At 29.3% G+C, this 23,300-nt stretch overlaps 2 protein-coding genes across 2 annotated transcripts; both read left to right on the plus strand.

Moving 5' to 3' along the window:
* The first annotated feature begins 1,444 nt into the window (after positions 1-1,444).
* LOC109803592 (calmodulin-binding protein 60 D) lies at positions 1,445-6,463 on the plus strand. Its single transcript, XM_020365230.3, has 8 exons — positions 1,445-1,872; positions 1,985-2,060; positions 2,532-2,593; positions 2,715-3,208; positions 3,276-3,436; positions 3,549-3,752; positions 4,261-4,504; positions 5,368-6,463. The coding sequence occupies exons 1-8, from the start codon at positions 1,772-1,774 to the stop codon at positions 5,922-5,924; spliced, it is 1,899 nt and encodes a 632-aa protein (XP_020220819.1). The 5' UTR covers positions 1,445-1,771; the 3' UTR covers positions 5,925-6,463.
* Positions 6,464-12,800: 6,337 nt separating this feature from the next.
* On the plus strand, positions 12,801-15,354 carry LOC109803867 (FBD, F-box and Leucine Rich Repeat domains containing protein). Its single transcript, XM_083068864.1, has 3 exons — positions 12,801-14,243; positions 14,503-14,667; positions 14,832-15,354. Exons 1-3 carry the CDS (start codon positions 13,302-13,304, stop codon positions 15,186-15,188), a joined length of 1,464 nt encoding a protein of 487 aa, XP_082924990.1. The 5' UTR covers positions 12,801-13,301; the 3' UTR covers positions 15,189-15,354.
* The last annotated feature ends 7,946 nt before the right edge of the window (positions 15,355-23,300 follow it).

Consider the following 23,300-nt stretch of genomic DNA (forward strand, 5'->3'; position numbering starts at 1 on the left):
CATAATCGATTATACAAGGCCATAATCGATTATCTCACCAACCATAATCGATTATCCTTCTTGGTATATATCAAATGGGATGAAACTTACTTCAATGGAGGAGCTCCTTTCACACTCACCAACACGAACCAGTCACTCACCAACACGAACCAGCCACACACCAACGCACCAGCCGGTTGAGAACGTCAAGCAGCAACACGCACAGCCCGTGGAGAAATCTGTGAAGACAAACCTCACGTCAAGCAGCAACACGCACAGCCCGTGATGACAAACCTCCTTTTAATATTATTTCAAACGCGGTGTGCCTACTCAACGACAAACCTCCTTCAATAATGCAGTCAACAATGGCAGAGATTCCTGAGTCACAGTATGCACGCATGACACAACGATACAGGAAGGTCCGTAACAAAGATTCCTCTGTTACATGCCACAGTATGCATGCATGTACAAGGGCATTTTTGGTTTTTCACAAATCTTACGTGTCTTTCACCTCCTTTCTTCCCTCTCGTGCGAGGATAGCAACAGTACTTCTCCTCCCTTTTCTTCGCTTTTCCTTCGTCACAAATTACCGGAAACAAACGCCAACTTTCCTCGCCTCTCGTTGCTCGTAAACAGTACATCACTCGAAACAAACACTACCTTAGTTACACCCCTTACAAACACTGTACCATGTTTGGAGTCTACCAAAACAATGAAAAAGCAAAAAAAAAAAAAAAAAAAAAAGACACAAAGATAACAAATGTATTTCTAAACTATAACATAGCCAGTAAATAAAGCTTTTTAGCAACATGCGAACTCATCTCTTATAAAGTAAAGAAGAATAAATCTACATTTTTCTACCTGGGGGTTGAAGGGTAAAAAGATTAAAGTGAACAACTGGGATACCGTTACCATGTTACCATCAGCATAAATACTCCTGTGAGGATATATAATTGGATATGGAATGAGTACCGTATGATGGAATTAATGAATGAAAAAAAATGAAACTTTTGTGCTAAAATAAAAGTGGATGTAATTGCGGTTGTCACCTTTATTATTATTATTATAATTAACTTATAAGTCTGGGTGGATGCTTGGTCGACATGTTCAAGTGATATGTTGAACTTTTTCATAAAAGAGAAGACATTTTAAAAAGGATAAAGGAAAGGAAGTATTCCACGATGAAAAAAAAATAATAATAAAAAAATGGTGCTACTACGTAATACTCAAACAATGGTCATGTTGGGGGAATAAGTAAGTGATTATGTTCCAAGTGGCAAAAAAATATCTACAACAGTATGAGTCTGAACTCTGAACTCTGAACACCTTCTGAATCACCCCACGTGGCAAACCCCATAAAATATTGAGAAAGATTCTGAATCGAACGGCCCAGATCCCAAGATCTTCTGCGGCCGCCCAGGCCCAACAACCACTTCCAGATTCGCAAACCCATCACTCACACCGTTACTTAACAGAAACAAATCTCAAAAGAAACTGTGTCCGCTTCGTTTATGCGACAAATATAAGCGTCAAAGCCGAGAGAAAATTCGGCGAAATTTCTCAGATTCTGCACTTTGGATTTTCAGCTTTCTGCTTTTCTATCCTCTCGCCCTCCAACGAATCCCTCACAGTTTGTTTCCCTTTCTCTCTCTCTCTTTATAAGGATTTGCGAGTGACGACGAACTCCGCCAGCAGAGTACAGAGTCCGTTTGGTTGCTGAGAAAACGAAGGAAAAGGGGTGTGGCGCTCTGAGATTCTTTTCTTTCACTTTCTCTGCAAGCAAACGGTGAGAATGCAGACGAGGTACATGGAGAAATCCAGGGAGAAGCGAGCCTTAGATTCATCTTCCGCTGAGGATGATCAACCTGAAAGAAAGCGACCTGCTTTGGCTAGGTATTTCTTTATATCCAAACAACAACCATCTTTCTTTCAAGCTTAATTTTATCCTAAATTTGCTCATCAATGTGTTTACTGTTTTTCTTCGTTTATTCGTATCAATTTGCAGTGTAATTGTTGAGGCGCTGAAGGTGGACAGTCTGCAGAAGCTTTGTTCATCACTGGAGCCTATTCTACGTAGAGTTGTAAGAAAAATAAATTATGTTCATTGTGGTAGGCCTAGGCTAGATGTCATTACTGCTAGGCTTAAATAAAATTGGGTAGAGAATTAGATACTTTATATTTAACCTTAACTAGATTTTTTTTTTTTTTTTTTTTTTTAAATATTCCTTGCGACAAAAGCTTCCAGGAAGGAGCAACATATTTATTAAGAGCTTGTTTGCATACAAGCTTAGAAGAGCTTTAGATAGTTTCTTTACAGAAAATGAAAAACTTTTTTCAATAGACAAGTTCTCAAGAACATCTCTAACTTGTATTTAATCAAACTCTCAGTCCATCATTTTGTTGGTGTATCTGTATGCCTTGTGTTGTCAAATAGAATTCAATGGAACAACACCGTAGGCAAAGTGAACTATTTATGTATGTATGCCATTTTGCATGAGTGATGTTTGACCAAGGATATGTTTTATATCTTATTCTTGCTTTCTGTTCAACAGGTCAGCGAAGAAGTAGAGTGTGCTTTAGCAAAATTAGTCCCTACAGCCAAGCTTAGTGGGAGGTATTATTTTGTCACCTCAAAGTCAATTTCATGACCCATAACATATTTGTTTGGTAATTTGATCTTATCCTAAGGTACTTGTATCGATATTTTATTTTCTAATACTCAAAGTAAAATACAGGTCGTCTCCCAAGAGCATAGAAGGCCCTGATGACAGCAGTCTACAATTACAATTCAGGAATAGGTTATCCCTTCCCCTCTTTACTGGGGGGAAAGTGGAGGGAGAGCATGGCACCGGCATACACATTGTTTTGGTTGATACAAAAACAGGCCATGTTGTCACATCTGGCCCAGCTTCATGTGCCAAACTAGATTTATTTGTACTTGAAGGAGATTTCAATAATGAGGATGATGATAATTGGAATGAAGAAGATTTTGATAGTCATGTAGTTAAAGAGCGAGAAGGAAAAAGACCTCTTCTGAATGGTGATCTGCAAGTGACACTGAAGGAGGGTGTAGGAACACTGGGTGAGCTTACATTTACAGACAACTCTAGCTGGATACGGAGTAGGAAGTTCAGGTTGGGGCTCAAAGTTTCCCCAGGATGTTATGAGGGAATGCGTATTCGTGAAGCCAAAACAGAGGCTTTCACTGTTAAGGATCACCGTGGAGAACGTAAGTACATAACTTGGTTATTTTTTTTCTATCCTTCTTCTATAACGAAACTTAAACTTGATTGCAGTATACAAGAAACACTACCCACCTGCCTTGAATGATGAGGTCTGGAGACTGGAGAAGATTGGCAAGGATGGTTCCTTTCACAAAAGGCTAAATAAAGCAGGAATATTTACTGTTGAAGATGTCGTACGACTTGTGGTCAGAGATCCACAGAGATTACGAAATGTAAGAATCTTTAGACACTTTGTCAGGGGAAGGAGTTTTAAGTTTGATCAAATGTTCAAATCCTATTTGTTTGGGCTTGACTTCGTGATCTAAAAATTTTATCTATGTATAGGTTCTTGGAAGTGGCATGTCAAACAAAATGTGGGATGTTCTTGTTGATCATGCAAAGACTTGTGTTCTCAGTGGAAAACTCTATGTATACTATACTGATGATGCAAGGAACGTTGGTGTTGTTTTCAATAACATCTATGAGTTGAGTGGTTTAATTGCCGATGACCAATATTACTCCGCTAATTCTCTCACCGACAGTCAGAAGGTAAGTCAACCTCCACAGTAAATTTTTCATTCATGTTCAAATCTAGACTGTACTGTTGGATCTTCCTTGGTATGCTTAATTCTCGGCCACTTATTGAAAATGTAGTCTATTCTTGTGGCTTCGTTGTTTATACCTTGTACAAGCAATTCTTCATCTTGAAAGCATTGAACTCTAAGAAGAATATGCACTTAATTGGATCCTGTGCTTGACTGCAAGTCATTTTGCTTTTATTCTCGAAGTTCTTGCAGTACAGCATGAAACATTTTGCTGGTTTTAAAATGTTGCTCAGGCATGGGATATCCTCCATATGTTTGTTTTGAACTTTGAGTGAACAGATCTTACAGGCAGTTTGGCCTAGTATAAATATACCACTTATTGTTCTAGTGGCCATAAGGTGACAAATTCTTCTAGGAAAGGAAAAGTTAAAGTTTAAATAAAGTTTCGAAAAACTTTAAGGAATAAAAAAAGGTGAAATATCTAAAAAAATGCTTGTGTCTGGTTCTTGTAGGTTTATGTGGACACATTGGTGAAGAAAGCATATGAGAACTGGATGCATGTTATTGAGTATGATGGCAAGTCTCTGCTAAATTACAATCAGAATAAGACTTTGGGCACCTCTCAACCTCTGGCTCCATCGGGTTCCCATGATTATTCAATTTCAAACTCACTTGATCCGCAGACCTCCATCCCTAGTCTACCAGTTCCTGTACCCACTGGGCAGCCTTCAACGGATCCAGCAGTAACAGTTGGAGGTATATAGTTCCAGCTAAAAGATTATTATATAGAAACAGAACCACCGGGATTTTGCAAGTTTACCTTTATATATATTTTTTAAATTCCCTCCTGTATGTTGTTTTTTTCCTGTTGTTTTTCTTCTCATTCATTTTTCCTTTTTTCAGTTAGTGCCCATTTAGCAAACTACAAGAATATTCCTCCTAATGTGGCACACATTCTAGTGTAGAAATCTGAGGTTTAGATTAATTTAGGCACAATCACAATCAACAATACAAAATTTATTCTTTTAAAATCAATTTTACTCAACTCTAAAATAAATGAGCCCTTAGTCCATAGTCATACACCTATCACTCTTAATGTTTCTCTTCTGAAATTGACTAAGTGGACAATTCTTCACACACACTCTGGGCAGCAAACTTTTTGTATTTTTATTTTAAATTTTAGTCAGTAAATATTATTTAGATTTTGAAGTGCTTGACATGATATTAAAATAACAATTTAGCTATGTTTTACATTGTGAAATCATTATCCCTCGGGTTGGGATTACTGTTAGTATTTATCAAAAGAGAAAGTTATCATTATATGATCAATTTTTTTTGACACATCAATGTATAGAATATTTTCCTCACAATAGATTTTGTTTGGTCAAAACACATAATAGATGTTTGTCTTCAAAAGAATGGTTTCAAACTAGTGATGGATCCAAAAAAAATTTAAGTTGTGGAGATAATACCCGCATATAAACTAGTGGGACAATGCTCGTTATATATATTATATTAAGATAAAAATAATCTTGTGGGGCATCCCGAACCATCTAAGGCAGATCCGTCCCAGTTTCAGAGTATTTTGGTTGCTGACTATATATGAATAATGTGTGCAGGCTATCATATTAATGGTACGACCACCAGGTGCTCAATGCAACCACAGAATGATAATATTTATTCATCTATTCAGTTTGATAATACTGCATTCCCACTGCAAAACCAGCTAATGAGTGCTTCACACCAATCTCAACTTCCGAGAAATGAAAATGGGCTGACTCATGGTCCACGACAATCAGGCACTCCTGGCTTTCAGAATGTCAGCATTTCAAATCCTACTTATAGAGGATTTGAGGATTACTTCCCAGAGGAGGAGATTCGAACTAGAAGTCACGAGATGCTAGAAAATGAAGATATGCAGCATCTGCTCCGTATTTTTAATATGGGAGGAGAATCTCATGCTTCCTTTAATACTCCAGAAGATGCATACCCTTATTCATCTCCTTACATGCCTGCAGCCTCCATGAACTACAACTTAGATGATGAACAAAACCGTTCCTCAGGAAAGGCTGTTGTGGGCTGGCTCAAGCTTAAGGCAGCTTTGAGATGGGGCATTTTTATTCGGAAGAGGGCTGCTGAGAGACGGGCACAACTTGTTGAGTTGGATGACCCATAGAATATAATATCAGAGCCATCTCACCTGTTATGATCTGAGCTATAACTTATGCGATTAGAGCATCAAATACAACTTTCAGGTACTCAGAGTATCATGCTAAAGTTTTATAGCATGAGTAGACATGAAATCTGGAGTGAATTATTTGGTGCAGCCTTAACTTAAAACTCCTACTGTGCCTTCATAAACATTTGTGCAGTGACTTCTGCCTGTACAGGAATATCACCCTGCGACAACTCTTGTATCTGTTTTACTTTTGATGTTATTTCCACTCAACATTCTTGCCAGAAAGTTGTGAAAACCTGACAGTTTACCACCGGGTTTATACCCAAGTTTTCAGTGGCTTGAAATTGCCATGGTCTCGATTTGGAAACTCGGAAAACTGGGGTCCTTTGTTTACATTTAGCAGGAAGGATCTACTGAATTTTGTGTTGTAAGCTAAATGGGTTGATTCTAACTGGCTTGTTTTGTGTAGTTGCCTTGTGTTACAGTCGTTAGAATCAATAACGAATTGCTGAATTTGAAATTGCTATTTTTGCTTATTTTCCTTTGTGAATGCTTCAGCAGACTCGTAATTCTGCATGCCACATTAGGGCCACTAGTCTTGTGATAATTATTCTAAAAAGTGAGCAAAGATGTTAGACCTGACCTGTTATATTCCTGGATGGACTAATGAATAAACAACACTCATATTTAACTGTGAATTACTCACCATTTTACAGTTCTTACGTCAAAGAGTTGGCTTTTTAAAGTAAACCATCGGTGGTATGAGTTATTGAGCCTTCATGGTTCTGTGTTGGGTTAGGATTAGGAGCATTGACAAAGGATCAAGGTATTGAGTACGGGTGACAGTAAAATGAGTCGACTCGTTTAATCAAACAACCATGGGTTGACTTGAATGATGGTCCAAGTGAATGGTGTTATTGGTGTTCTAACATACCTATTTTAAGTGCATATATGCTACAATAATTATAATATTTTCTCGTAATTCATATCTGTAATTTTTATTTTAAATAAATTATTTTATTTTAATTTAAAATTTAGTATAAACTTTAGAATTTTTTAATTTAATTTAATCAATCCTTGTATATTAAACAAGAGCCTTTTTTTTTTGCACAAGAGTAGGAGTTTTTCTTTGATGAGAGAGTTTTTAAAATTCTATTAATTACTTATATAATTTTATTTTATTTTGTCGTAATTATTTATGAATTAAATTTTAATATTTTTAATGAAAATCATAGATAAATAAAAATACTTTTGTGCTATAATATAACTTATCATAAATCTAAAATATAATTTATATATTTAAAAATATTTATTTATACAAATTTTAAATATAATTTATATTTATCATTTTATTTATTTGTATGATTTATTATAAATTTTAATTATATACAATAAACACTTAACTTTAACTTGTGTATTACTTATATTAAAATACTAGTTTTGATTGTTCATAAAACATGTTTCGAAAAGTCAAATTGAAAAGGTAAAATAGCATTAAATGAAAACATTAATGTGATATCTAATATTATTAATGTAGTATTTATATGAATATTTAAATAATAATATTTTTCTATATAATTTAAGTTATTTTATTTATTAGATATTATATGTAATTAAGTTTAATAATATTATTCAATATAATAAATGTTTTTTAAATTTAATGAATTACACATATATATATATATATTAATTTGTTTATTATTAATTATCATTTTAGATAAACTGTATTGAATTTAAATATATCATTTAAAGTATTTATATTTAACTTTTATTGTTTATAAAATATATTTGAAAACAATCAAATAGAAAATAAAATATAGTCTTGTACTCAAATATTAATATGTTATTAATGTTGTGTGTGTATAAATATGTAGATGAACAGATTTTTTTCATTATATAATGTTAATTATGATATTTATTAAAAATATACATAACTAAGATTAATATAGCTAATATTTTAAGTTGTGCATTTCATAGATTAAATATTTATTGTAGATAATTAAATGTTGTAAAAAGTTATATATGCATTAATATATATTACATTTAAATATATAAGTTATATTTAAAATAGATATTTTTAAATATATAATTAAATTTTTTATTAAAGATAAAAAATTTATGTTGTGACACAAGAATATTTTTAATCATTGTTGTTTTTATAAAAAAAATTATTTTTAATTAATAAATAAATATGATAAATACACATATGAATTAGATAAGAAGTGAAGGGAATTCTTAGAAATGTTTCTATAAAAGAATAGTCCCTAAAATACTCTAGCACAAGAAGATAGTTGTCTAAGTTTTTTTTTGTCCTTGGACATGGTACATGCATTGTCCCAGAGTTGACAACCAAAAAATAATTTACGCTCTCAATATATGACTTCTGCTAGTAAAATATTATTTTAACACAAATGATAATTGAATTTAGGATCACTAGGTCGACCCCCTATGTCTTAGAGTAGGCCTTACAACCATTGTGTGTGTGTGCATACAATAACTCAATAATGAAAAATATAGACCTTAATTTGTTAGTCAAGCAACTACTACCAACAACTCTCACGAAAAGTAGTAACAAGCTACACATCAACAGCTCCACAAAACACAACTTGCCTTCAACTAACCATGTCGTGCTTCCATGTAAACATGATCATTATATTCCAACCATTAGGAAAACATTGCTAGAGAAAGCTAGGTTTCAAAAGAAATAAGCATACATAAGTATATGAGAAAATTAACTATACTATAGGCATCAATATCAATATGTAGCTCAACAAGCAATCATCTCATGAACTACAATATTTTAACAAATTAATCATTCCATTCAATAAGATAATCACTCATGCATATGAATAACATCAAATCATATCACATCATATGCATACATCTCAATTAATATGTTGTTACGCATTCACCTACGTACAAAGATCTCCTACACCAAGATGAATAGTCTAAGTGGTTTGATCTTACCAAACCCGCCAATCTTTTTCACACCTTACACACTTGTTAGATCAACAACTAATTGGGATATCAATCCCTATACATGATTTCTCAGATGTCACCACTTAATCTAAGAAAGGTCAGTACCACTATCAGGTATAACATAACTTAAGTTTGAACCTACCATGACATTGGTATGCATTAATCAATTCACCTATGAAATTAATCCACTATCTATCATTGTGATACCATGCACTTCTCCAGTAATCAATTAAGGGTTGTAACCCTCAACTTCATACCATAGTCCAACATTAACTATGGATTTAAAGGAGACTTAATAATCCACTTCAAGAGTTATCACCTACTCAAGGAGAGTTTTTCAACAACTAGTCTCCTAGAGCGTGACACCAATATCCACACTATGAGATATGTAACTTTTGAGAATAACCTCTCATTTAGTCCTAAGTCAATCAATATGCCTAAGTGCCTATAACACTATCAACATCAACACCTCAACAGATCAACAAATTATGCCTAAATATCTTAAATCATTCTCAACATCAAACTTCAACAATATACATTTATATGCGTTACCTCAGGACAATAGATATCAATCTAACAACATTAGTCAACTTCAACATACAAACGCATTTCAACAATTTCAACCATACAACTATTTGTATATATTATTATCTATCATTATACATAGAATAAATATCACAATCAACATACAACATGTATTAGATCTATCTAACTTATTCATGTTCACCATTTAAATCAATCACACAACAAAAAGTTTCAAAGTAAATTACGTTTGACATTACACACCTTGCACTCGACGCCATTGAGATAGGGAATTTTTTGCATCTCCCACGCTTGGTGCCATACAATCCACACCAACCTGGATTAGGTAGAGGTTCCCTAGGTCCTCACACTTAGGGTGATAAAGTCTCATGCCTGGTCCCAAATTAACCCGAACTTTTTCTCCTCATTCTCAATATCACTCCTTTGGTGCTTGGCGCTACTCTAGGTAGAGTCAATTCTCTCACCTCATGCTCGATACCATTCAAACAACACTCCAACGTGACCAAGTTGTTAAATCCACACATGCACACAAAAAGTACTAAATATAGATAATATTAATAGATTGTGTAATATCAACAACAAGTACAATATGATGAGCCTTGCTTACATAGCAAGTAACATATTAAAAATTATTTGTTAAGAGTAATTAACTTAACTAACTTCCAATTATTTATCAAACTTTGAATTATTCCTAAAACAAGTTAGAGGTTATTCTCTCTTTTCATGTCAGATGCCACTATTCTTGCATTCGATGTGAGGAAGACAAAGATCCTTGATTTGAGTCATGCTTGATGTTATAAAGGCACGTCCGATGCTGACGAGTTTTACACATAGCAAATCACAAATTAGGCTCAAACCACCTAAAAATTAGCAAATCCCAAGCATGTAATGCAATATAACATACATATGCATAATCCACATCCTATTCCTTTTACCAAAACAATAACATGAAACAACAATTAAGATCATTCACCAATATTTCACGTTCTTAACTCAATATCAAAACTCTACCCTTCCATTATTCAATCAGAAAATCAACCAACCCAATCACATTTTATGGGATTCAAGCACAATGTAACTCATCAACTCATCAAGAATAGGTTTCTAGCTTCCCTTACCTCCGAAAATCTCCAAATCCAAGAAGAAGAGGTGCAAGGAAGATGGTTTGGAGCTTCACCGAGAGCTTTGCATGACTTAACTCTCTTCGTTCATCGTTCTATTAACCTGAAGCAACAAACACAATAAAAAAAAAATCAAGACTCTGGGAAAGAATCACCCTCTCAAGATAAGGTTCATAAAAGAAGAGAACTCATGGATCCAAAACACTTCTCTTTAGTTTATCTCTAAAAGATTTTGAAAAACTGAACTTATAAAACTAAATGCTTAACAGGAACCTTGTATACTTCTCCCTTAGGATCAAACTGAACTTCTGTCCAAAAAAATCCTCTAAAATACATATAAACTCCTCAGGAATTTCTTAACTATTAGAGTTCCTGAACCACACCTCAAAACACTACACGTCACATAATTGTTGATAAAAATACAATAATTAACAAAAACTTACAGTGTTAGACCAAGAGGCATGGTTATGTGCATTTAATATAGAATGGTTGATTATCAAATATAATAAATTAAAGAAATTTAATATAACTTAAATATGATTTTAGTCTCTACAAAATGAGTAAGTTTTGATTTTGATTCTTGTAAAAAAAACTTCTTTATTTTTCATTCTCTAAAATTTGAAACTATATTTTTAATCCCTATTATTATTTTATATTTTTTAACTGCTTTATTTGTTTATTACCCACAACTATATGTGATAATTTGTCACTGTATGATTCCCCTAAACTATTTTATAAATCCTTCAAACAATTGTTATTATATACTTTAAAATGATCAATAGAGACAAAAAAAAAAATAGTGATTTTAAATTTTATACAAACCAAAAATAATGATCAATAGAGACCAAAGTCAAAATTCAACAATTTTACACAGATTAAAAATATATTTATTTCGTAATATATTTATTGAATGTATGACTATTTATGTTAAAAAATATTTGCTAAGGAATTTAATACTTATATTTATTAATTAAAAATTGTATTAAATTTTTTATTACGTTCATTACAGTTTTAAATAATTAGTTGACTAAACATATTTGAAAATAGAAAATTTAAATGTTTATTATTATAATATATAGAAATTAATATAATAATAATAATAGTTTCTGAGTTTTTATCTGTAATTTTTATTTGTTATTTAAAAAATCTATAATTTTTATTTTAAATAATTTATTGTTATTTAATTTAAAATCTACTATAAGCTTTGGAAATTTCTTATGTTCATTATTAATTTATTTATAGTAGTCTTTTAAAATGTACCTAAATTATATTTTAAAAGTATTTTATTTTATTTTTAATCTTTTCTGAATACATACATCTTTCATTTACTTTTAAATGATTTTATAAAGAAAAAAATACATTAATTATCACTTTTTGATGTGTCAATTTTCATTCATGGCGATCTACAAATTTATTTATTTTCCATTTTTTCTTGATTTAAATTTCAACTCTCAAATATTACCAAAATAAAAATCTCAACTCTGGATTAAATATTAATAATCCATAAAATATTTATTTCTTTATCTTTTCTTATTTGAAAATTCTTTTCTTTAAATTAGAGGTTCTTTAAAGGTTAATACTTAATTGTAGATTAAAAAAAGACGCATTTTTTAATTGATTATTTCTATCTCGATTAAATTTTTAAGGCTTTATTAAGTGATTTGTATTTTTAAACAAAACTAATGGGTTTTTGCAACTTATCTCACCTATAGTTATTACTTATCACATGATACTTTTTTTTTCTTACAAAAGCAAAGTGAAATAACATTATACAATACATACCACTTAAACCAATCAGGTAGCTTCTAATTGTCTAAACTAAACCCACAAATGCTGAGATAGTGCAGCGTTTATTTTCCAAAAAAAATATTAAAAAAATGACATGAGATATATATAAAAGTTAGAACTGAAATTGAGTTTAAATTTGAAATTGAGAAAAGTCTGTTTTTCCAATACATGTATGTAAATAATTGTTATATAACAGAAGGTCAAATGACAGGTTTAATATAGGGTACGTTACTTCTGAAAACCTTGAAACAGATGAATGAGCACAAATATGTTTAAAGCAAAAGAGAGAAAGAAAAAAAAAACGTTTATATTTTGCAAAACTTTTACTAAAATTAATTTTCAACTGTCAAATATAATTAATGCTTAAATAATAAAATTAATAAGGTAGTCCATGTACATTAAATTGTTTCTGACAATTAGAAGCTGAATTGATTATTATTCTTGAAGTAGCATGAAGTTGGAAAAACATTAATTGGCTTAAAGATTTTGAAAATCCTAAAAAAATTGAAAGCAGGTGACAACTAATGGGACCTTTAATAGCAAAACCCTTGCAACGTTAGTTGAGCGATAGAGGTGGCAGAAGCATGCACGTAATGATAAGAAGCGAAACGACATAGCGAGCATTGGAAACGTGTGTCGTTTCATGGTATTGACCCGGAACCCTAAGGCCACGTGAGTGTGAGTGTGAGTGTGAGTATGCGTGAGGAGTGAGAATAGTGAGTATGTTCGAAAGGAAAGAGAGGTATGTGATGTGATGTCAGAGGTGCAACCTCGTTCACCTCAATCCAATACCTTTACGCAACAACATCGTAAAAGGTAACATCATTGAATTTCATGCTTGTTGTTGCTCCGCTATAAAAAGAGATCCAATGCTCCTAAGTTTTTGCATCAGGTTCTGGTTGACGCCTCAGAACCAATCCTTATTATTACCTTCTCATTCCCCATGGCCGATGATGCTAATGCTATGGCCAACAACAACCTCGTCCCAACATTACCCCAACCAAAGAGACCTAGAAGGGGGGACACAGATTCTGTGGATCACACTCTTTCCCATAACCTCCCAGAAAATGTTATCGATTATATTTTCTCTTTCTTACCATACAAAGAGGCCACACAGATATGCACACTCTCCTCCACCTTCAAACATTCCATTGATTTCAACCGTAACCTCGTGTTCGGAAGAGAGTTTGCGATTCGATACAACCGAGACTACCTCGTTCAAGTGGTGGATCGTGTCTTCAACACACATAGGGGAAATGAGATCCTAACTTTTAACCTCCACATAGACCCCGTTGGAATTGAAAATTTTATCCACAAGTGGCTCCAACTTTGCATCACCAAGAAAATCCAGCATCTCGAGTTCTACTTTCTCAGATACGGCTACACTCTTTCCGCTGCAACTCTCGCAGCCCTAACGGAATTGAAAACCTTGAAGCTCGTCCACTGTGACTTCGATTTGCCACATAACTTTCCAACGCTCACTCGTTTGCGAAACCTCGCTCTGTGGCATGTCCCCCTCCCCGAAATCATTCTTCAGACTTTGATAGCCAATTGTAAGTGCCTTCAGACTATTGATTTGCTTCACTGCAGTGGAATTTCCCGTGTTGAGATCAATGCTAGGGACCATAGACAATTCAAGGAGTTCAGAATCGCAGCCTGCAGACACTTGGAAGTGCTTGTCATTGATTCCCCAACTATTCGCTCTGTGCACTACTGTGGTCCAATACCTAGAATCCGAATTGTTGATGCTGCTCAATTGAATGAGGCCTTCTTCAATTTTGAGCCTGCTGGCAACAGAAGATACCTTCCGGTGTCTGAAATGGAAAAACTGGTTACTGATATACCTAACGTCACGGTTCTGACCACCACAGCTCTTATTCCTGAGGTATATATCATGCACGTGTTCATTTTTAGTTAAGTACATCTGTGAATTCTTTGTCATTTTATTCAATTTCGAATAATGGTATGAGAAAGTGTTGTTGATGTAACCACAATTGCAGTAGCAAATACTCAAAAAATCTTGCTTTGTGTGGAAATTGTTGTCACAAACTGTTAAAATACTGGTTGCTGTGTTGCATTTGTTGCCACTTTTGTGGTTTTGATGATTTGATGATGCCATTTTTCTTTGAAAAATTGGAATTCAGGCTTTGACCACCAAGTTTCGTCGTGGGGTTTTTGGAGAAGCAAACTACAGCTTCTTGAATCTCAAGGAGCTTCAGTTGATGATGGAGGGAGGACTCTTTTGCAATCCATATGATATTGTCATGTTTATGATGCGTTGTCCACTCCTGGAACGGCTGTTCATCGATGTGAGTATACTATTAATTAACAAATTGTTCTTAACTATTGATGTATTAATTTTAAAGATCAGGAGTGTACTTTTGGTTTACAATAGTTCTTAACTATAGTTGTTCGAATACAGTTTCTCTTCAATTTCTGATTGTGTTAAAGCTGACTTGAAACTATATTTCAGATGAATGATTACAATTTCGAGTGTGGAGTATATTGGGAGCTGCATCAGAAGCCTAAGCTGGACAAATTGGACCACTACTTCGATAGGCTCAAATATATTAGGCTAAAGGGTTTCAAGTTTCTGCAGTCTGAACTTCAACTGGTAAAGATCCTTCTGAATAAAGCAACTAATCTGGAGGCCCTTGTTTTCGTCACACCAAAGAATGGCCGTACTAAGTTATACAGAGCAGACGCACCTCGATATAGCCAGCTTCTTCTATCTTGGAAAACATCTCCAGAAGCTAAAATAGTTTTATTTGATCATATGAATGACAAGAGTCGAGTGCGTCCAACTCATACCAAATTTTGGTATTGTTGATCAATTAGAGTTTAGATGGTCACTTAGGAATTAGGATGTTAGTTGAATAGATAAAAATAAAATAAAATGTAAGAATTAGTGAATTACAGGAGTAGAATGTACTTGGTCCTGTAGCCTTTTCTGGTGCTGTACTGTGACTAAAGATTTTGCTAATGAAAAGTGCTAATTCTGATCGCTTCTTCTATTTGTGACTCTCTTCAATCATATTCTACTTCAAGACTAAACTTGATTGCGAACTCTCTTTGGCTACTACGGCGGTTTCTCATCCTAGCTACACCACTTTTCCTCCTTTAGGCTACAATCAGAGAGTGGAAGTTGGGAAGACATTCAACTAAGATAGTTCAGATCTCGATATACTAAAAAAAAAATCTAATTTTAATCTAACATTGAAAGTAGTTCCAAATATATAAAATATAAAAAAGAAAAAAAAAGAGTATAGAATAGATTAATTAATTTTATACAATTTTGAAAGTGTCACAGTTAAATTTCATGTGATTAAATTCTATCATTTCAGAGATTAGATATATATGGTGAAAACTATAAATGCAATTTTGCATATCAGTCTTTATCCTTCGAGGTTCAGGCTATGTTGTGAGTTGTTTTTAATATGCTCCCTCCTCTTTTCGTTTTGCTCGAGAGATTGTTGATTGCTTTGTCTTATTCCAATAAAATATCTGTTTTTTTTTTAATGTATAAGATATTTAAAATAAATGGAAAGATATAACTTAAAAAATCATCGATACAAATCTTGTACTCTCGAATTCTTACAAAATGGCCTTCGATTTAATACTAGTACTAGTATAATAAACGTTTTTAAAAATTGTGCGGTATCAAAGGAGTGAAGCACCATCTTTACTTAAAAATAAAAAAAGAAAAAGAAATAAAAAGAAATAAAAAAAGGAGTGAAGGACTATTAATTTTGTATATATCTCAAGAATAATGAAACCTAAGATCAATCAGCACTTGGGTATGCCGAGTGGGAGTGATAGGAAGTTAAAAATTATCCTATTATTATTCTTAAAATTTTATTATTAGAAAGTTACATTAAAATAAAATTAATATTGATATTTTTCTTTCATACTATTGATAGATGAATATAATATATTTATAAGAGAAACAAATTCAAATATTTTCCTAACAAATTCTATTGTAGAATCTACTTAAATAAGATATATATTATCTATAAAAATATTTCAATACTTAATACAATGGGCCTAGCATGATCCAAAGATAAGAGATGGATGTAACAATGAGTTTCGTCCTTTGCAAAATTAAAACCTGCAGCCTCCAAAATTAATTAGTAGGCCCAACAGACGAAAGATCAATCTTATTCCTATATCAGTGAAAGTGAGACACCTCGTTATAAAAAAATATAAAAAATTAAAAAAAAATATGCAGTTAATTTTAAAATAATGAGGTATTTAAATAAATTATTTAAGGAGTAAAAAGATTTTAAAATGAACACCAAAATAAGATACCTCTTTACTAATACCAATGAAAATGAGACATTCTGTCATAAAAAAAATATAAATAATAAAATTAAAAAAATGTATCATTAATTTCAAAATAGTAAGGTAATTAAATAAATTAGTTAAAAGATAAAAAATACAATTCAACAAATTCGTTAAGAAATTTAAAAAACAAAATAAAATAAAAAAATTAAAATAAGATATTTCTTTTATTAATGATATAGATTATAAATTATATATATACTGATATACATTACTATACATGAGGTCATCTCATTCTTCTTTTTCTTATTTATTTTTTATTTTTCAATTTTTTTCTTTAAGTCATCTGAGCTATGCCCAAGCTTCCCTTTACCCAACAGATAGGCATACATGTCAATGGTTTGGTAAACTAAAAATTTCAAAAATAAATTTTTTTTCTTAATTTCATCTTCAAAAATGCTTACGAAAAATTGTATCTATCCAGACCTTCTGATTTTGACCAAAAAGTGCTTTTATCACCAATTAAACCAAACAATATCATTTTCATCTCTTTTCTTGAAATGAAATTCATTTAAGAAGTTAACATCTTTAATTAATATATATATATATAGATAAGGAATAAAAATTATGACGACATATTACTTAAGAAATAAGGTTATTTAGAATTATTTATTAATTATGTTATATCTTGTTAGAACTCCTTCATGAGTTTACCTCATTTGTTAGAGATGAAATAATTAGGAATAATAATGCATTTCAGATAATCAATATCAAAACTGATTTTGAAGGAATATAGCTCATAGTCAAATTGCATTATTTGTGGTTATAATTAGTTTTTTTTTCCCTTTGTCTATTATCTTCATTACCACGTGGTAAGATTAACTCTCAAATTGAGGGTTGATTGATTATGTATGACCTTACACTTTTCCACTAATACATAATTTATATATAATTGACTAAAATTTATTAAAAAAATATAAAATTAAGAGAGAATCTTTAAACAAAAAATGAAATCCATGCATGCGATATTATAACTTCAAATAAATTTCAGTTAATAATTAAAAAATTAGGTATAAAAAAAATATGTTTCTATAACATTTCTCATATATATATATATATATATATATATATATATATATATATATTTAATTATAAGTATAATTCTCCGCAATGAAATGATTTATATAATTATATTCAAACTCCTGACATTGCACGAAAAAAATTGTTTAACTTGATGTTCATTTTCATTAACTATTATGAATTATATTTGGTCACAATTTAGTTTTACAGACGGGTATTGGTGAGGGTCCCAAGTGAAGAGTTTGATTTGTTTAGGAAACAAGTGTGCATATATGGTTCTACTTTTGTTCCCGATGGATGGCCATAAAATCCTTAATTGTGTGGTTAGCTCTAACATAGATGATAGAACTATGGATGGTTCTACTTTTCTCTCCAATCTTGCTATGTTGCAGCAGGGGGCTTATTAGGATGAAGATGTGGTCACTTCATAACTATCTTTGTTTGCAATATGAAGCTTTGCTCTATTGTCAAAGCTGAGGTTTAGGTGATCAAACATACCCTCTACGTGGGTAGCACTCGTGGTTTTCAAGCTGTGGAGGTGGAATCAGATTCTCAAATGCCTATCTGTATGTTGTAGGCTTGTAGCTTGGTACACTCAGCCCCATCACCTTTGTAATGCCCTTCTTATGGACATCCTTGCTCTCCTATGTAATTTTAGGAAACATAGCCTCCGACATGTTTTTAGGGAAGCAAATTCCCTGATACGGATGCTTTGTCTAAGTGGGGAATGTCCATGCACGTGGACATGGAAGTTAAGCTTTTTGAGTTCCCTCTAGATTTTTTGTATCTCCACTTGTTACTCAACTTTTCGACATATTTATTGGTGGATAACTTTTGCCCTTTAAGCCCATCATTAATTGTAAGGAAAAAAAAATGTTTAGTTAATTAGTTTAATATCTATTTAGTTGATTTTAATTTATTTTTATATCTTATTATTTTTGTCTTACGAAATAAATTCACTAACTTCTAAAATTTAACTTTATCTTAAAAATATAAGTTTATATATAATTCAATCATGTAAAATTAACTATTAAAACGAGTATCACTTATATATTATTTACATTATATTTCCAATCAATGCAAGATCTCTCACCTTTTTAAGTTTTATTAGATTGATCATGCATATTTGATGGAATATAAATGTATATGAACTTGTCAAAAAAATTTAAAAGGTCATAACATTGTACATGCGTAAATGAACTTTGGAGCTATACATTGACAAATATGACAATCTACAGTAAGAGTGTAATTAATTAAAAATTATCATAAAATTAAAAATTTTAAGTTGGATAATATTCTACTACCTCCAATCCTTTTTTATAAGAAATAAATGATAAAAAAATTCATAAAAATAAATGATAGTGCAAAATATATTATCATTTACTTTATATATATATATAAAGACCAAAAAGAGTTTTTTTTTATATATTGTCATTACATGGATTTTTTACTCATTAAATTAAGAGTTAAATTTTCATGTTAGTACATGTAACAAATTAACACGGTCAACTATTTAAAAATTACTTCAAATATAACTTTTAAAATATTTATTGCAAAATTAATAATATTGTCGTAAATAAAATATTTTTTTATACTGTCTACCAGTCTATACATTCTAATTAAATTCTTGGATAAATAGTTGTGTTAAGATATAATTAGTCCAAGAAATATAAGTTAACTAAGATAGAATAAAGTAATTGAAGTTATGATGAGATGTACTTAATCAGAAGCTATTTGTTGGGCTATAATCCAGCAAAGTTTGTTGGGCTCATATGGGATGTTGATTAGTCAAAGTCAAAAGTCAATAGATGTAGATCCGGTCAAATTAAGGTTTTGATGTCATGAAAGAACTTGTAGTAATGAGAATTAAATTAACTAGTTATAAACATCGATTAGAAATTAGAAGTTAATATCCAATTTGTGAGCTGACCAAATCAATGACCCTGCTTGAAAATCCATATAAGTATATGACTAAAGTGGTCAGTTGAGGAGATAATACGTCAATTAGTTAAATAACGAGCTTTTGTCCATAATGTACTTGAGAGGGTATTTTTAATTAAACTCAGGGTTGGATGAATTTGAAAAATCATTCTAATTAATATTGAATTTGAAAAATCATTCTAATTAATATTGAATTTGAAAATTCATTTTATAAAAAAAAGTTCGTAGTAACAATTAATAAATATCTATATTAAAAAAAATGTGGTTAATTTGTGAGCTCAATGCTCCCCCAACCATACAATTAATTAATTAGCAAATAAATAAGTTACAAATATTATTATTGTTAGTCTTACATGATATATAAGAAATATTACATATATATATATATAATGATTTATAAAAAAATATTATTATAGATATAATATATATATATATATATATATAAATTTATTTAATATATTTATACATATAATTTTAGTGTTAGTTTTGAATAAAATTTGACAATATTACTATAAATTATACCTTCACTTTTTAATAATATATAATATATAATATATTATATTATATATATATATATAATATAATATAATATAATATATTAAGTAATGTGTTATTATAAAGTTTATATCATTATATAACAATTTTTTTAATATCAATATTATAAGCATAAAATATAAAGTTTTTTTACGGCATAAATAAGAAGGTTAATAACATATAAAAAAACAGGCATAATAACGGTTAAAATAAGTTTTTTTAGTTTAAAAGTACAAAATGTATAGAATTATCAGGAAGGTGAAGTATTTTTTTCAATCATTCAAAACGAATTACTGACACTCTTGGATAAACTAACCAAGGCATTCAACTTTAGAGCTTGTTATTCACACATGACTAAAAAAAATTTACTTTTTTATATTTTGTTAATTTAATCCTTAAATTTGAAGTTCTCACAAAATAACAAAATTTAATCTTTAAATGTGAGGTTATCACAAAATATATCAAGTATAGTGGCGGTAAGTATTGTCTCAAAAGTCTACTTCATTATATTTTTTGTAACACACTCTTCAAAATATAAATAAATATTATTATTATATACGTATTGAATTCTCAATAGTATTTTGCAAAAGATTATGATCATTAAAATATTTAATTTATTTTAAAATTTAAAGTATTGTATAAGTTTATTTTTTCATTAAATTTTTTTTTACAACCATTATATTCTAATATTTGATTTATGATTATTATAAGGGTTATATATGGTTTTAACCTAACTGAATGATCCAAAAAAATTGAAATAAACTAAAGGATTTTTTTTATTTGATTAAACTATAAAATTGATTTGAAATAGGGAATTCAAATAATTTAGTTTAAAACTCAAATTTTTATTTTTCAAATAACAAACTCAGCTGATTCATTAGATAAATAAATATTATATTATTTATTTATTTATTTAATTTATTTTTATTATGTATGATTTATAGGTTATAAAATCAGACTTCTAATTATAATTTTTAAGAATTACACATTACAAACTATTTAATAGAATTTTATAGCGTAAAATAAATACATTCAATATCTGAGTCTCTCAATGACTTGCTTAATAAAAATTCTAAACTTTCATATTCTCATAAATAGAAAAAGATTACCGGAAATAAATGTCTCTCATATATATATATATGTATGAAAGTGTTAATTACTTATTTAATCTTACAATATTTTTTTATTTTCATTTACTTAATTTATTTTTTGTCCTTGTTATTAATTATAGTAACTTTAGTGCTGAACATTAAAATAAAAATATTAATTAAAATAATTAAAGTAATAAAGAATATCTTAAATTAAGATAATTATATTAATTTTAGGTGTACAATTTAATTAAGTATTTTTTTTTACTTTATATAAATAAGGTAATTAAATATGTAATTTTCTATGTTTTATTTTAAAATTTAAATATATTATGATAATGAATCTTAATTATTTTTACCGTTATTTTTACTTTTTAATTCATTAATTTATTTTAATATTGTATTATTTTTTAAAAATATTATATTATAGAAACTTAAATTTTAATTTAAATATACTATTTCTGTCTTTGAAGAAAAAAATATTTACTTGTGATATGTTAAAAAAATAATTAATATTATACACGTTTAAAATTAACAAAATATAGTGTAAAAAAGTCATTAAAAATAATATATTATAAGTACATTAAAAATGTTTAAGAAAACTATAATATTTAAAAAAGTATAAAATTAAAAATAAACTAATGAATTGAAATTTAAGGAAAACATTGAAAATAATAAAAATTATTGTTCATAATGTATTAAAAATTATAAATTAATTATAAAACAAATTAAATAGAATTATCCTATTTATATACAATAATAAATATATTATATGATTTAATTATGCACTTAAAATTGATATAATAATTTAATTTGATATATTTTTATTACCATAATTATCTTAATTAATATTATTTATTTTGTTAACCATAATAACACTATATTAACTAAAGTTAACAATAAAAATAAAATAAAATAAACTTAAAAAATGTCAAAAGTAAAAAGTGACAAAAAAAAACTACGAGAACAAAAATAAGACAAAATTATACTTAAAGAAACTTAAAACATATTTAATCTAATTTAATTTCATAAAAATATTATAATGTAATAATTTTTTATAGTAGATCAATTATTTTAAATACTGAAAGGAAAAATTTTGTTGTATCAAACTTAATTAATTATTTTATAGAAAAAATTATTTTAAACATGATTATTTTTATAAAAAAATATCTTAATGAATAAAAAGAAATAATAAATCAAACTTAATTAATTCAACTATTAAATGTTATGATATTAACTCAATAATTATAGATACAATTTTTATTAGTGTACTGACTTTAAGCAATAATATAAGAAAATCAAATCCTGTCAAACCATCAAATAAAAATTTACTTATTTATAAAATATAATAAATATCTTATCCTATTTTATTATAATTCGAAACGAGTTCTTGTAGTATAAATTTGAGTTATTACTTTTAAATGTAGAGATATTTTTTATTTTATCTTTTAACATATTTTTTTAATGATTTTTTTAACATGTTATCACACTATTATTTAATATATATATATATATATATATATATATATATATATAAAAGATATTTTTATTAAATTATTAATTAATTTTATTTTTTTACGTTGAGATCTTTATTCTCTTGTCAAATCTCATGTTTATTTTTAAAAAATATTTTTTATATTAATTTTTTGGGTCAAATATATTTCTTTAAAATTTATTCTCAATTTTGAATATTAATTTCTTCTTTTAAAATCTAATATACTTATAGTGTTTATTTACTTGAATTATATAAATATATTTATTCTTTAACTTATAGTTTTCAAATTTTATTTTTATAAAATTAGCAATGACTTTACAATGTACATGAGTAAAATTTATTTTTATGTTTTAGCGTATTATATCATATGTATTTATACTAATTTTGATACATACACTTAAAATATCATTAAATAATTAAAAATTTAGATCATATAGCAATTATGTTAAAAAGTAATAGAAAAAACACTATCACATATAAATAATGACTTAACGATATTTGATAAACAATGTGTCAATAGTAC

The sequence above is a fragment of the Cajanus cajan genome, chromosome 1 (genome assembly GCF_000230855.2).
Source record: "Cajanus cajan strain Asha chromosome 1, NIPB_CcT2T_4, whole genome shotgun sequence".
In the NCBI taxonomy this organism is placed as follows: domain Eukaryota; kingdom Viridiplantae; phylum Streptophyta; class Magnoliopsida; order Fabales; family Fabaceae; genus Cajanus; species Cajanus cajan.